This window comes from Mastacembelus armatus, chromosome 18, assembly GCF_900324485.2.
Source record: "Mastacembelus armatus chromosome 18, fMasArm1.2, whole genome shotgun sequence".
Lineage (NCBI taxonomy): Eukaryota > Metazoa > Chordata > Actinopteri > Synbranchiformes > Mastacembelidae > Mastacembelus > Mastacembelus armatus.
The window spans coordinates 9742079-9757761 of record NC_046650.1 but is presented as its reverse complement, the minus strand read 5'-3'; the positions used below and the strand labels follow the sequence as shown (position 1 = coordinate 9757761).

At 40.7% G+C, this 15683-nt stretch overlaps 2 protein-coding genes across 2 annotated transcripts; both read left to right on the top strand.

Annotated features, from left to right (window-relative positions):
- Positions 1–413: 413 nt before the first annotated feature.
- Positions 414–7189, top strand: LOC113123257 (protein mono-ADP-ribosyltransferase PARP14-like). Its single transcript, XM_026295107.1, has 5 exons — positions 414–661; positions 2355–2503; positions 2725–4824; positions 5080–5149; positions 5513–7189. Exons 1-5 carry the CDS (start codon positions 490–492, stop codon positions 6583–6585), a joined length of 3564 nt encoding a protein of 1187 aa, XP_026150892.1. The 5' UTR covers positions 414–489; the 3' UTR covers positions 6586–7189.
- A 564-nt stretch (positions 7190–7753) lies between these two features.
- LOC113123263 (uncharacterized) lies at positions 7754–14667 on the top strand. The gene is made up of 7 exons (XM_026295120.2): positions 7754–8045; positions 8823–8971; positions 9193–10590; positions 10733–10969; positions 11044–11268; positions 11539–11608; positions 12784–14667. Exons 1-7 carry the CDS (start codon positions 7874–7876, stop codon positions 13806–13808), a joined length of 3276 nt encoding a protein of 1091 aa, XP_026150905.1. The 5' UTR covers positions 7754–7873; the 3' UTR covers positions 13809–14667.
- The last annotated feature ends 1016 nt before the right edge of the window (positions 14668–15683 follow it).

The window sequence follows — 15683 nt, the reverse complement described above, 5'->3', positions numbered from 1 at the left end:
TTGATTGGTGACTCTAAATTGCCCGTGAGTGTGTGAGGTTGTTGTAGATAATGGGCTTGCTGAGTAGAAGGAATGACTAGCGTTTTTTTTTTTGGCATGCCAGTCCCTATGTCTTCCCCTCTATAGAAGTCCTTAACAGTATACTCAGCTCAGACAGGACAAGTGTCTCCTGGGATCCAGATGATGTCACATTTACAAAAACTGCAGTTAAATTGATTCATATTTTGTCCTGTCATACAGAAAGTCACACTTTCTGCCTCTCGCTGAACGTCAAGTGTTTTAAGCCATATTAAACGTCCCTTTACTGCAGTTACACCAACTGTGCCGTAATTACATGAAATGATGCGCAACAGTGGCCACTCAGCTGCAGGTTTTACGGCTTTTGTTATTTGAAGCTCTTGTTGACTGGGGTAACAGCCAGACCCCGATCAGATGTTTCCACTCTTCAAAGCCAGTGTTTAGCTTTATTCGCCTTTTCGCAGGAGGTCGATGGATGATATTCACCAACACCCTGTTTTCTTTGAGAGTCACCGGCTGCACGAAGAGCAGAGGAGGGTGATAAAAACTTATTTTCGTATTCGTCGCAAATCAGGCGGAGGTGAATGTGTCCTGAGGGGTGTAAAAGATAATGTCTACTGTATACTTTTCAAGGATCAACAAGGTAGGTGACAAAACACTGTCCATAAATGACCAATTGTTTTATATTGTAAATTGTCTGGTAATGTTGGTTGAGACGCCTTTGTCACTTTATTGTATTTACATTTTTAGAGGAAATGTCTAGAGAGCCTACCATTAAACAGCTGTGGCAGCTATGTCGTTAGACATAATCATTCTGGGCTTCACATCTGAAATTTGAGCTCAGCCGCAAACATACTGGGTCCTGTCACAGGTTCTAAGTCAAGGGAAGGTGCAAAAACTAAAGCTTGCTGTGAGAACACCCAGTCTCCCCTTCCTGAATATTTCAAGAAGAAACATAAAGTCGCATGACTTTACATAACTTGTGGTTGTCATGCAAACCAGTGGAAAAATTTCTGCAAAATGCAAAGTTGTTACATACTGCGCTGTGAGTCTCACCAGTGAAACCATTTGCTTCCCTTTGCAAATTATTGTGGCCACCGAAGCGTGGACAAAGACGGTACAGTGGATTAGTGTTTAGCAAGAATGCAGCAAGAAGGTTCCTGGTTCGAAACCCGCCAGGGGCCTTAATGTGTGGAGTTTGCATGTTCTCCCTGTGCTTGTGTGGGTTTTCTCCAGGTACTCTGGTTTCCTCCCACAGTCCAAAAACATGTATGTCAGGTTGATTGGTGACTCTAAATTGCCCATAGGAGTGAGTGTGAGTGTGTGAGGTTGTTGGTCTCTATGTGGCCCTGTGATGGACTGGGGACCTGTCCAGGGTGTACCCCTGCCTTTCACCAAAAAGAGAGCTGGGATAGGCTCCAGCTGATCCCTGTGACCCTAAATAGTAATAAGTGGGTATAGATGATGGATGGACAAACAATTATTTCTTACAAAAATAATTATTAAAAAAGTGTTTTCTTAATATTTATATTCATATCACTATAGAAACTGAATGCCGGAGATGAACTGAAAGAAATTAACAAAAAACAGGGTAAAAAGACTTGTTTTAGATGGGAATTAAACCTTTGAGTGTGTCTGTGTAATAAGTTTCCATTACATTATTTGTTATATAAATAGGTGAAACCTCTCCAACCAAGGATGTCTATCTCCCTCCAAAATATAACAGCCCAGTGCAATCATGACTTAACCCCTGGTTATTACAGTTGCTGAAAACACCCCTGGTTTAACTATTACAGTGTATTCAAGTAGACTATACTAAAGTATATGTAGAGTCAGAGTAAACTAAACTCAACAAAACTGGCCCCCAAACAGTGAAATGATTAAGATATATAGGTTTTTTTTGAGAAAGTGAAACCAGCAGGAGCAGTGCTTTCAGGCGCTTAATTTCTTCAACAGGGTGTTGACTGTAAATTATACTGAGCATATATCGAAAGATTATCACAATAATTTTACACTGTAAAAGACAAAGTTCTTGTTTTCATTCACATCAGCTGAATGACTGCAGAAAGTAATGGGTCAGCTGTTCTGGATAAAACATGGGTCTATATTACAAAGGAAGAAGGGGAAAATATTCCTAAATTCACTGGCACAAATGGAAGAAAGACAGATGATAAAATAAGTCTAATGTACTGTAGTCCTAAATTAGTTTTTGACCTCTACCCTTCCTTATTTTCTAATAATATGTGGTCGAAATAAAAGAAAACAAAATCAAATTTGTGTTAAAAGAACAGTGATTCACATATGTACAATAATAAATGTCACTTTTTCTGTCCTAGATCAACAAAGAGTCCTGCAGAAATCCAAGCATGTTGTGGAGTTTGTAGATGGTCCCCTGGTGATCACTGTCCAAGGCAGCCTGGAGCCTCACACCTCCTCGACCATCACCACCTCCACTCCAAACCAGGATTTCACAGCCTCAGCACAGGTTAATACAACATTACTGTCATGCAGTCAAGGTTGTATTTTCCAACTTATGCAGTTTCCCTTTTTACAGTGTCTAGTTTGATGTAGTAGCTCAGTGCCAATCAAATCACACATATTATATATACACTTTATAAATATGATTTCAGAAATAAAATGGATAATATAAATATGTTGTTGGTGTAAAAGATGAAATCATCATTTAAATTTGTCATTATAACACAGAGCCCAGAGACTATTCCTACCTCAACACCTCCATCAAGTCGTGAAGACTATGAACTACAACTTGATTCTTACCTCCTCCGTTACCTACATGAATGTCCTGAGGCGTGGGAAGAACTGGAGAAAGAACTCACCACTGTTGGCTGCTCAGCTCAGCTTTTCCCAGAGAGAGTTTTAGTCCGGAGATCAGCTCAAGCTGCTGCTACAGATGCAGTTAGAAATTGGAAAGCTCAGGTAGACAAACTGTTTGAGGGCTACATGGTCCACTATGAGCTGGACCCTCACAAAGTCAAAGCTTTGCTTCAGTCCTGCAGCTTTAATCAGAGCACAGATGAGGTGAAGGTGAAGGTTTACAGTGAGATTGGTCTGGCTGTTGTTGTTGGGGAATGTTCTCAGGTGGACGCCAGGTTGGAGGATGTAGAGGACTCAACTGTTAGACGTCGAGAGTCGCGTTTAAGTGAGAAGCAAACCAGTGTACGTCACCTAGGTGAGGCCAAACTCCGACTCCTCTGGAAAGATTTTGACCTCAGTTTAAGACAAGATTTTTCAGGAGTGAAGGTCTCACAGGGAGAAGCAGGTGAGCTCATTTTGGAAGGATCTGTGGAGGAGATTCTTGATGCTGTAGATTTGATTTCTAAGAAGGAGACTTTGGTCTTAGAAAGAAAAGTTTCTGATATACGCCCATATTTTTTGGCTTTCCTAAAGAAGACTTATGGAGGTCCAGGGGTGCTGGGTGACTTTTTAGCGATTGGTGACAAGGTGGAAATAGAGTTACGGGACACAGAGCTATGTTTTCTCTCCCTCTCTGCTGATAAACTGGATGATGCAGAAAAGAAATTTCAAAAAGAATTCAAGGACGTCAACATTGATGTTCCTAACTGCTCTGTTGTTTCATCTGAGCTTCGGGAAAAGCTTAAGTCCAAGACAAATGAGATGAACCAAAGTCAGTGTAGAGCTCTGGCTGTGTTTGGCTCAGACAGCACAGTGTATTTACTGGGCCACACTAAAGAGGTTGAAGAGCTGACTGAAACTGTCACACAGTTTGTTTTGGAGCATTCTAGTTTGCAAAACACAGTCCAGCTCCCTTTTCCAGTGTTAGCACAAGATTTACCAGAATTACTGCAGCTGCATGGTTTTGACTATTCAGGGGTGATCTTCCATCCTGTAACATCTTCCTCAAGGCCTATGGTGGCACTAGAAGGTCCAATAAACAAAGTGACTGAGGTGAGGAACAGACTGGGTCCATTTCTGGACACAGTCACTAATGACCAACTTGGGACAGTAAGATATTTCCAAAATCCAACAGGAAAACAAAACCCCCTAAGTCTTGGTCAGTCTATGTCTCAGGACCAGAATCACACAACTAGTCAAACTTTGACATCTTTGAGCTTAAGTGAGGAAAACACAGCAGTTGCTAGCTACAGGCTTCGTGGTGGGATCCAGGTGCTGGTGTGTCACGGTGACATCACCAAACAGGATGCTGAAGCCCTGGTGAACGCTGCCAATGAGGATCTGGACCACTGTGGAGGTGTTGCTGCTGCACTGAGTAAAGCAGGTGGCCCTGAGGTACAGGAGGAGAGCAAAACTTTAGTAAATAATTGTGGCAAAATTCCCACAGGTGATGTGGTGGTGACCACAGGGGGAAATTTAAAGTGCAAGAAGCTGCTGCATGCTGTTGGACCTGTAGGTGGGAAAACAGGTGGCAGAGAAAGATCATTACTGGAAAAAACTGTCAAGTCTGCTCTCCAATTAGCAGAAATTATGGGGTTGACATCTATCGCCATGCCTTGTATCAGCTCAGGTATATTTGGTGTTCCTGTTGTTGTGTGCTCTGAGGCTATTGTAACAGCTGTGAAAGAGTTTGACAGTCAGGGAGGGCAAAGTCTGTGGAAGATCATCCTGATTGATAACAGAGGAGAGGTGGTGAGGGCCATGCAGGACGCCTGTGACAGGCTTCTCCGAGGGACAAGTACTGGAAACAGTTCACCAAGTGATTTGGGGGTCCAGGTGGGAGCTGCTGGCCATGACACAGCAAGAGGAGCTGGAGCTATTAGAGAAGGTATCACTGTGGAGGTCATTCAGGGCACTATTGAGACCCAGCAGGTGAGAATCTGATCAAAGTCATCGTTTTCATTGAATATGTTTCTAAAGTCAGAACCGAGTCTATCTTATGGATCATTTTTAGTGAGGCAATGAGAAATCTAGACAATCTATATAAATCTAATTATTTTGTAAGTAATAGCCAGTATAATAGTTTATATTTTTAAAACTGTTGAACATAAAACACCTGATTTCTGCAATACATATGCATCTGTAATCTGTATTCATACTAGGTTCAATGCTTCCTTGTATCTATAGGTTTTCAAGTCTGCTCAGGAAGATTTGCAACACAAAGGGTTTACTAAAGATGTTTGCCAGAGAGACAAAGGTGGGTGTAGATATTAAATCAATTTTTTTTGCTGAAAAATCTGATATATATTTGGTCTGAATTGAACATACTGAAGTGTGAATTTGGTCAGTTTATTCTGTCAGTATTAAAAAAATATCTCATTCATAATGCGTAATAGCTTTTTTTAAAAACAACTATCAGTGCTTGTGTTGTTTTCAACCAATTTAGCCGCTGGCATTTTCCACAACGCATCTAATCTTTATTATAGATTTTGCCACATAGAATATGAGTATGGTCTTAAATTGTATATTTAACTGTAATGAAACATGGGTGGAAATGTGAAGACATTACTCTTTAAAAATTAAAGTAAACACTTGACTGTATTTAATTTTTTTCCTGTAGCATCACTTACAAAGAGGATCGTCCTGCTGGGAAAAACTGGTGCTGGAAAAAGCAGCCTGGCTAACACCATATTTGGAGAGGAGTTGTTCAAGACAAACCATTCTCCCAACTCTGGAACAAGAACATGTGAAGCAGAAACCAGATCTGTCAATGGACGAAGCATCACTTTGATTGACACTCCTGGTTTGTTTGACACAAGGAGGAATGAGGAAGAATTGAAGCCTGAGCTAGTGAGGTGTATCACAGAGTGCGCTCCTGGGCCTCATGCTTTTCTCATTGTGCTCAAAGTGGAGAAGTTCACAGAGCAGGAGCAGGCTGTCATCACTAAAATATGTCAGTATTTCTCTGAAGATGCTCTGAAATATGCTGTGGTTGTCTTCACTCATGGTGACCAGCTCCCTGAAGGGATCAACATTGAGGAGTTTGTCAGTCAGAATGAGAAACTGAGTGATCTGGTGAAGAAGTGCGGAGGCCGATGCCTTGTCACTGATAATACATGGTGCAAGAATAAAAAGCAGAATAACTACAGGAGCAATCAGTTCCAGGTGGAGAAGCTACTCAACATTATAGACAAGATGGTGATGGAAAACAATGGAGACTACTACACCAATGATATGCTACAAGCAGCTGAGGTAGAAATAAAGAGAGAGGAAGAGAACATAAAGCAGATATCATTATGTGTGACACCTGAAGAGATCAGAGAACAGGCTAAAACTACTGTGTCTAATAGGATTTTGATTCAACTTGCAGGAATTACAACAGGAGCAGTTTTAGGAGCTTTTTTTGGTGTGGCAAAAATGGTTGTATTGGTTGCCAAAGCTGTGAAGAACGTCTCTGATTCATTCAGAATTGCTCTCCCAACACTGGTAAGCACAGTTGGAGCAGCAGCAACACCAGAAATAGCAGTAGCAGCTGCTGTAGGTATAACTGCAGCTGCAGCTGTAACAGGAGGGGTAATTGGTGGTATTACTGGACATGAAGCAGCAGCAGGAGCAGAAACAGTATGGGAAGCTACAGAGAGGGCAGCTAAGGCTGTCTTTGACAAAGGAAAAGCCTCTTTAAATATTCAATAAAATATTTTTTCAACCATTTGAAGTAAATGGAACAATAACACATTATTAATCTCTGTTGCAGTAAGAGATTTCTATGTCTAGTGGACATGGAGCAGCATTAACATTAATGTTGAATCATGAGGTGAAGGGAGCCGCAGGGTCAGGTGATAATTCTTAATGGGTTAGTCAGTACAGGGAATGATTTGCACATCAGGCATAATTAGCTGATCTATTGATGATGAAAAACTGATTAGTGCATATTTTCCAAAGGGCAAAGACGAAACCACTGCAACAACGAAACAACGAAAACAAGTTAACAATAATAGTGACTCCAGTGAAGTTAGCGAAGTTAGTGAAGTGTACATTATATGAAAATTTTGGGACATTCACTGTAATTAAGTAAATAAGTTCAGTATCCTTCGCCCATATCCCAGGCCACACTGTCCTGCGAGTGCCCGGTCATGTCAGATCTTGGAAGCTTATCACGACCCAGCCCGGTTAGTACTTGAATAGGAGGCCGCATTAGAAGACCAAGGGCCGTTAGTCTCAGCCACTGAGATTGCAAAAGCCAGTGCAGTCTTAGTGCCAGTGCCAAACCTGAGTAAGTGAGAGGGTTTCATCAGCAAGGACATTTGGCCATCTCTTTATGTACATTAAGCCAGTGTTTATTTGTTACAAATTTGTTGCTCAACGATAAAAGATTTCTCAGGTTTCTCCTGTGTTGCTGTTGTTTTATTGTAGGACTGCCTGTGGCTTCACTGCACCTGCACATTCTGTGTAGCAGGTGGCTCCCTTTGTTTGACGTGTTCCAAGTATTTTTTTCCCCCATGCAAGCAGGCCAAAGTTACATTAGTTCTACTGTATTTACTGTTTTTCTTTGTTTGTTTATGATTTCCATTGTAGCATTTTTGTCATGCGAGTCCCTACATCTTCCCCTTTGTAGAAGTCCTTAAACAGTATAATCAGCTCAGACATGACAAGTGTCTCCTGGGACCCAGATCTTGTCACATTTACAAAAACTGTGCAGTCAAATTGATTCATATTTTGTCCTGTCATACAGAAAGTCACACTTTTCGACAATCTGTGTACATCAATTGTTTTAAGCCATATTAAACGTCCCTTTAGTGCCGTTACACCAACTGTACCGTAATTACAAGAAATGATGCGCAACAGTGGCCACTCAGCTGCAGGTTTTACGGCTTTTGTTATTTAAAGCTCTTGTTGACTGGGGTAACAGCCAGACTCCGATCAGATGTTTTCACTCTTCAAAGCCAGTGTTTAGCTTTATTCGCCTTTTCGCAGGAGGTCGATGGATGATATTCACCAACATCCTGTTTTCTTTGAGAGTCACCGGCTGCACGAAGAGCAGAGGAGGGTGATAGAAAATTATTTTCGTATTCGTCGCAAATCAGGCGGAGGTGAATGTGTCCTGAGGGGTGTAAAAGATAATGTCTACTGTATACTTTTCAAGGATCAACAAGGTAGGTGACAAAACACTGTCCATAAATGACCAGTTCATGTTTGAAATTGATTTATATTGTAAATTGTCGGGTAATGTTGGTTGAGACGCTTTTGTCAATATAAACTATTATATTTAGGTGTTTAGATCAAATGTCTATGGGGCCTCTCATTAAACAGCTGTAAGGCCTTTGGGGTTAACTATTACTATAAGTATATTGTACGAGTATACTTTATTCATAAACTATTATGGATCCTAAACACTAAAAGTTTCGTTTTCTCGATGAAGTGAAACCAACCGAAGCTCTTCTGCCAGTGTGAACACTTTCACTTTAACTGCTGGTTAATTTCTGACCCATAGCTGTCATTTTTAGTTAGATGTGGCTTTACAATTTATACAAAAATATAAAATAATGACATGATTTTAAAAAACAGCTAATTAAGTGATGGTTTCTTAAAGTCCTGGGTAATGGCATAAACAAAGTTTTAGATATTACAAGGAAACACTGACTTACGGCTAAAATTTCATTGAAAAACATGTGGATCATTTTTGACCAGTCTTGTACATTAAAAGGTACAGAATAGGTTACACCTCAGAGAGGTTCTTTTAATTCACTGACATGAATTTAATTTTAAAAATGAATAAAAATAAAGTAAGCCTAATGTACTGTGGTCTGAAATTAGTTTTTGGCCTTTATTTTCAAACAGTATGTGGTAGGAATAAAAAAAGAATCTGATTTGTGTTGAAAGAACAGTGATTCATATATGTACAATAATAAATGTCACTTTTTCTGTCCTAGATCAACAAAGAGTCCTGCAGAAATCCAAGCATGTTGTGGAGTTTGTAGATGGTCCCCTGGTGATCACTGTCCAAGGCAGCCTGGAGCCTCACACCTCCTCGACCATCACCACCTCCACTCCAGACCAGGATTTCACAGCCTCAGCACAGGTTAATACAACATTACTGTCATGCAGTCAAGGTTGTATTTTCCAACTTATGCAGTTTCCCTTTTTACAGTGTCTAGTTTGATGTAGTAGCTCAGTGCCAATCAAATCACACATATTATATATACACTTTATAAATATGATTTCAGAAATAAAATGGATAATATAAATATGTTGTTGGTGTAAAAGATGAAATCATCATTTAAATTTGTCATTATAACACAGAGCCCAGAGACTATTCCTACCTCAACACCTCCATCAAGTCGTGAAGACTATGAGCTACAACTTGATTCTTACCTCCTCCGTTACCTACATGAATGTCCTGAGGCGTGGGAAGAACTGGAGAAAGAACTCACCACTGTTGGCTGCTCAGCTCAGCTTTTCCCAGAGAGAGTTTTAGTCCGGAGATCAGCTCAAGCTGCTGCTACAGATGCAGTTAGACATTGGAAAGCTCAGGTAGACAAACTGTTTGAGGGCTACATGGTCCACTATGAGCTGGACCCTCACAAAGTCAAAGCTTTGCTTCAGTCCTGCAGCTTTAATCAGAGCACAGATGAGGTGAAGGTGAAGGTTTACAGTGAGATTGGTCTGGCTGTTGTTGTTGGGGAATGTTCTCAGGTGGACGCCAGGTTGAAGGATGTAGAGGACTCAACTGTTAGACGTCGAGAGTCGCGTTTAAGTGAGAAGCAAACCAGTGTACGTCACCTAGGTGAGGCCAAACTCCGACTCCTCTGGAAAGATCTTGACCTCAGTTTAAGACAAGATTTTCCAGGAGTGAAGGTCTCACAGGGAGAAGCAGGTGAGCTCATTTTGGAAGGATCTGTGGAGGAGATTCTTGACACTGTAGATTTGATTTCTAAGAAGGAGACTTTGGTCTTAGAAAGAAAAGTTTCTGATATACGCCCATATTTTTTGGCTTTCCTAAAGAAGACTTATGGAGGTCCAGGGGTGCTGGGTGACTTTTTAGCGATTGGTGACAAGGTGGAAATAGAGTTACGGGACACAGAGCTATGTTTTCTCTCCCTCTCTGCTGATAAACTGGATGATGCAGAAAAGAAATTTCAAAAAGAATTCAAGGACGTCAGCATTGATGTTCCTAACTGCTCTGTTGTTCCATCTGAGCTTTGGGAAAAGCTTAAGTCCAAGACAAATGAGATGAACCAAAGTCAGTGCAGAGCTCTGGCTGTGTTTGGCTCAGACAGCACAGTGTATTTACTGGGCCACACTAAAGAGGTTGAAGAGCTGACTGAAACTGTCTCACAGTTTGTTTTGGAGCATTCTAGTTTGCAAAACACAGTCCAGCTCCCTTTTCCAGTGTTAGCACAAGATTTACCAGAATTACTGCAGCTGCATGGTTTTGACTATTCAGGGGTGATCTTCCATCCTGTAACATCTTCCTCTGGGCCTATGGTGGGACTAGAAGGTCCAAAAAACAAAGTGACTGAGGTGAGGAACAGATTGGGTCCATTTCTGGACACAGTCACTAATGACCAACTTGGGACAGTAAGATATTTCCAAAATCCAACTGTGGGAGCTGCTGGTCATGACACAGCAAGAGGAGCTGGAGCTGCTGGAGAATGTGTCACTGTGGAGGTCATTCAGGGCACTATTGAGACCCAGCAGGTGAGAATCTGATCAAATCTGTTAAGACTAGAGATTTTTTTTATCTCTTTCAGTGAATATGCCTTTAAAGTGTGAACAAATCTGGACAATGTACATGAATTAAAAAAGTGGAATATTAAACCTCCACCTTCTCTCCTCCTAGGTGGATGCCCTGGTTTCTCCCATGGTTGTCCATGATCCTCTCTCTACCCGTGTTGGAAACACTTTGTCCCAGTTGGTTGGATCACAGCTGCAAAAAAGGTTTAGAAAGGAAGCAGGAGAAGACGGGCTGCCTGGGGACACTGTTCTGGTGGAGGATTTGCCTGGACTTCCATGTAATGCTGTGTTCTTCCCGAGCCTCATTCCCTGGGATGAGGACCAAGATGGAACTGCAGTCCAGGTATGAAAGTGGAGAACTTTCTGTGTATTTCCTGTGTCTATCAATGAAAATCATTCAGTTATCACCTTTTATAGATTCTGAGACTGTGCATCAATAAAATCCTAACTTCATGTGAGGACAGAGGGTTTGGATCTGTTGCATTCCCCGTACTCGGAGCTGGGATTGCCCTGCGTTTTCCTGACAGAGTAGTATCCAGGGTTCTCCTGGAGGAGGTTCATGCATTTGAACAGAACCGAGCCAGCAAGACACCATTCCTGGTCCGCATTGCCATCCACCCGAATGACAAAGACTCTGGAGAGGTAATGGGAATGTACAGTAGCAGATACACTGTCTATTCTCAGTCAGCCACTGAACTGATTTAAGTCTATTCTTTAGCACAAAATGCGCTAAGTAGCAACTGTCACATCTATTTATAAAGACAGCGTGCAACACTGATTATTTTGAAGTAATAACCAGTATATTGGTTTGTATTTTTGAAACTGTTGAATATTAAACAGTTAAGCTTTTTCTGCATTAGATATGTATCTACTGGAATTCATATTAAGCCCAATGCTTCCTTTTGTCTTTAGGCCTTCAAGTCTGTTCAAGAAGCTTTGCACCACAGAGAATTTACAAAAGATGGTTGCCAATCAGACCAAGGTGAGTGTAAATGAGTGGATCCCAAAGTGGGTGTCAGGACCCTAATGGCAGTGCAGAGATATTGTGGGGGAGGAGTGTGTGTGTGTGTGTGTGTGTGTGTGTGTGTGTGTGTGTGTGTGTGTGTGTGTGTGTGTGTGTGTGTGCGCGTGTGCGCGCGCGTGTGCGTGCGTGGGTGTGGGGTGTGGTGTGCGGGCGGGCGGGCGGGTCAAGAGGCATGAGGCATTCTGTTGTACTGATAACATGAGGTGTTTCAGGACAGGAGGAACTTTTTCATGTGTCTAACAATCTTTGGAGGAAGTTCCCCTTTTGTTAGGTGTCCATACTGCAAATACTGTAAAAGCTCTTAGCTGTTTTGTTTAGCTCCTGCTTCAGAGCATTACACTTAGCCATTGCCGGCATTTGTATGAGTTAATTTAGAAGTGTAAGCAAGAGTTTTCACAAGGAACAAAAACAAATGAACTCAAGCCGAAGTCCAGGTTGCCTGCACAACACAGAAAATTCAGAGAGATCTTGATGGATAAAACCAAAACTTAAAAATATTCTCTACATTGTTGAATATTGTGCAGCAGTGACGTCACTTTAGCAACTACCAGATGGCTTAAGCTAATTAAATGTTCCTACTTGTGGAATGAATGGACAAGAATGTGAGAGGGCTCCCAGCTAAACATAACATGAAAACAGAGGATGAGTAAACTCAACACACAGCTTAGATTAGATTCTGACAGTTTAAAAGTGAACAAATTAAAGACGCTATTTTGTTTTTCCTAATGAAAAGTTGCAGATTTTTATGAAATGCAATGTGTAAAATGAACTTCAGTGGGTCTGGAAGTAAAAGGCGTGCCTGCGTGCGTGCGTGTGTGTGTTGGGGGGTTGGGGTAGAAAAATATGATATAAATCGGTGAAAATATTCAATCACAATTTTGCACTGTTAATTTTCCTTTGGCTGGTTAATTCTCTCAGTATAACATTTTTGTTCAAATATTTTCTAGTGTATGTTGCCAATTTAGCCATTGGCATTTTCCTGTGTGCATCTCATCTTTATTGTATTTATGTGCCACATAGAGCATGAGCATATTCATGAATTGTGCATGTTGCGAACACGAATAGAAACATTAAGAAATTACTCTTAAAAAAGAAAGTAAACACTTGACTGTATTTAAATTTTTTTCCTATAGCATCACTTACAAAGAGGATCGTCCTGCTGGGAAAAACTGGTGCTGGGAAAAGCAACCTGGCTAACACCATAGTTGGAGAGGAGTTGTTCAAGACAAACCATTCTCCCAACTCTGGAACAAGAACATGTGAAGCAGAAACCAGATCTGTCAATGGACGAAGCATCACTTTGATTGACACTCCTGGTTTTTTTGACGCAAACAGGAATGAGGAAGAATTGAAGCCTGAGATAGTGAGGTGTATCACAGAGTGCGCTCCTGGGCCTCATGCTTTTCTCATTGTGCTCAAAGTGGAGAAGTTCACAGAGCAGGAGCAGGCTGTCATCACTAAAATATGTCAGTATTTCTCTGAAGATGCTCTGAAATATGCTGTGGTTGTCTTCACTCATGGTGACCAGCTCCCTGAAGGGATCAACATTGAGGAGTTTGTCAGTCAGAATGAGAATCTGAGTGATCTGGTGAAGAAGTGTGGAGGCCGCTGCCTTGTCATTGATAATAGATACTGGACAAATTCACAGCAGAGTAACTACAGGAGCAATCAGGCTCAAGTGGCAGAGCTGCTCAACACAATAGACAAGATGGTGATGGAAAACAATGGAGACTACTACACCAATGATGTGCTGCAAATAGCAAAGGAAGAAATTAAGAGAGAGGAAATGAACATAATGCAGTTTTCAGGAAACATGACACCTGAAGAGATCAGAAAACAGGCTAAAACTAATGTGTCTAATAGGATTTTGATTCAACTTGCAGGAATTGCAACAGGAGCAGTGTTTGGAGCTTTTTTTGGTGTGGTAGCAAAGGTTCATCCAGACACGAATGTTGGGAAGAACACTGCTACATTATTTCAACTAATGAAAAGTGTTCCAGTACTACCAAGCACACCAATAACACAAGGAGCAATAGTGGCTGCAGAAGGTGCTTTTATTGGATATAAAGCAGCTGAGGGAGCAGAAACACTATGGGAAGCTGCACAACAGGCAGCTAAGGCTGTCACTAACCAAAAAGCCCCTTTCGATATGCAGTAACAGAGTTTTTCAACCATTTGAAGTAAATGGAACAATAACACATTATTAATCTCTGTTGCAGTAAGAGATTTCTATGTCTAGTGGACATGGAGCAGCATTAACAATGTTGAATCATGAGGTGAAGGGAGCTGCAGGGTCAGGTGATAATTCTTAATGGGTTTGTCAGTACGGGGAATGATTTGCCCCTCAGGCATAATTAGCTGATCTATTGATGATGAAAAACTGATTAGTGCATATTTACCAAAGATAAAACCACTACAGCAGCTACAGCAGTAAAAAAAAAAAAAAACTTAATATCAGTGACTCCAGTGATGGTGATGGCAACTGTTTATTATTTTGTAATCTTCACTGTAATTAGGCTCCATGTGAAAAGTGTACCTTAATTATCTACCAGTAAATTGGATGTGGATGATAAGGTGTTGGATGATTAACTTAACTCATCTCTTTCTGTATATGAAGCCGTTCTTGTTCAGATTTCTTCTTTGTCACTTTTGTTTTATCATAGGACTATCACTTTACTACACCTGCACATTCTGATCAGCAGGTGGATCCCTAAAGTAAAAATGAGCTTGTTTAATTATTTGCCACTTGAACGTTTTCTGTCACATCCTGTAAAGAATTGGCGGTTTAGCAGTGCTAGCTCTGCCTGTCATTCACAGATTAATCGATTTTAGCTGAAGGGTTAGTATGTAGATGAAATTTAATTCATCCTTTGACATTGTGTTTAAAACATTTTACCAAAACCTTGCAGCTAGGTCAGCTTGGCTAGACTTTAATTTGTTATGCTAGTTTTTGTTTTTTTGTTTGTTTTTGATAGCCAATAGTTGGTCATGAAGAATTAAAATCATTGTTAACACTTGTTTATTTCAATTATTTACACTATTGAGCATATTGGATCATAGCCACACAAAGGAGTATATTTATTATATGTTAAAAAGATATCGCGACTGTAGCAGAGCATTTATAGACATATGAGTCTAAACAATCTGTATTTTCAGATCAAATTTATTAAATAGGTCTACAATACATTTTGTAGTTTAGTGTTTTCAGTAATGTGATAATATTTGTGTCAGGAAATACTTGTGATTCTTTGTTGTTCTGCAGTGTTTTATGTAACTACAATAGGCTACAGGAGCTGATAGTGAATATAATACTGCACAAACACTTAACCAGTATGTGAAAGCTTCAGACAGAAAACAAAGGCTGCTGAGTAGAAGGACTGATTGTACAATTTTTGTCATGTGAGTCTCTACATACGCCCTCTATAGAAGTCCCTAAGCAGTAGAACTTATGTAGTCAGCTCAGACTTGACAAGTACTACAGGTTTTACAGCTTTTGTCATGAGGCTCTTCTGGCCACATTCCATATGTTTGAAAGTGTTTTATATGGTAAATTGTCTGGTAATGTTGGTTGAAACACTTTTGTCAATATAAACTATTATATTTAGGTGTCCTGGGCCACACTAAAGAGGTTGAAGAACTGACTGAAACTGTCTCACAGTTTTGGAGCATTCTAGTTTGCAAAACACAGTCCAGCTCCCTTTCCCAGTTTTAGCACAAGATTTACCAGAATTACTGCAGCTGCATGGTTTTGATTTTTCAGGGGTGATCTTCCATCCTGTAACATCTTCCTCTGGGCCTATGGTGGGACTAGAAGGTCCAAAAAACAAAGTGACTGAGGTGAGGAACAGACTGGGTCCATTTCTGGACACAGTCACTAATGACCAACTTGGGACAGTAAGATATTTCCAAAATCCAACAAGGAAACAAAACCCCCTAAGTCTTGGTCAGTCTATGTCTCAGGACCAGAATCACACAACTAGTCAAACTTTGACATCTTTGAGCTTAAGTGAAGAAAACACAGCAGTTGCTAGCT

What these genes read in the sequence shown, in the direction of transcription:
- LOC113123257 (XM_026295107.1), top strand. Translation starts at nt 490, where the DNA reads ATGGATGATATTCACCAACACCCTGTTTTCTTTGAGAGTCACCGGCTG. An exon ending in ACTTTTCAAGGATCAACAAG is followed by an intron (nt 662 to 2,354) that starts GTAGGTGACAAA and finishes TTTCTGTCCTAG; the next exon opens with ATCAACAAAGAGTCCTGCAG. An exon ending in ATTTCACAGCCTCAGCACAG is followed by an intron (nt 2,504 to 2,724) that starts GTTAATACAACA and finishes ATTATAACACAG; the next exon opens with AGCCCAGAGACTATTCCTAC.
- LOC113123263 (XM_026295120.2), top strand. Translation starts at nt 7,874, where the DNA reads ATGGATGATATTCACCAACATCCTGTTTTCTTTGAGAGTCACCGGCTG. An exon ending in ATTTCACAGCCTCAGCACAG is followed by an intron (nt 8,972 to 9,192) that starts GTTAATACAACA and finishes ATTATAACACAG; the next exon opens with AGCCCAGAGACTATTCCTAC. An exon ending in GCACTATTGAGACCCAGCAG is followed by an intron (nt 10,591 to 10,732) that starts GTGAGAATCTGA and finishes CTCTCCTCCTAG; the next exon opens with GTGGATGCCCTGGTTTCTCC.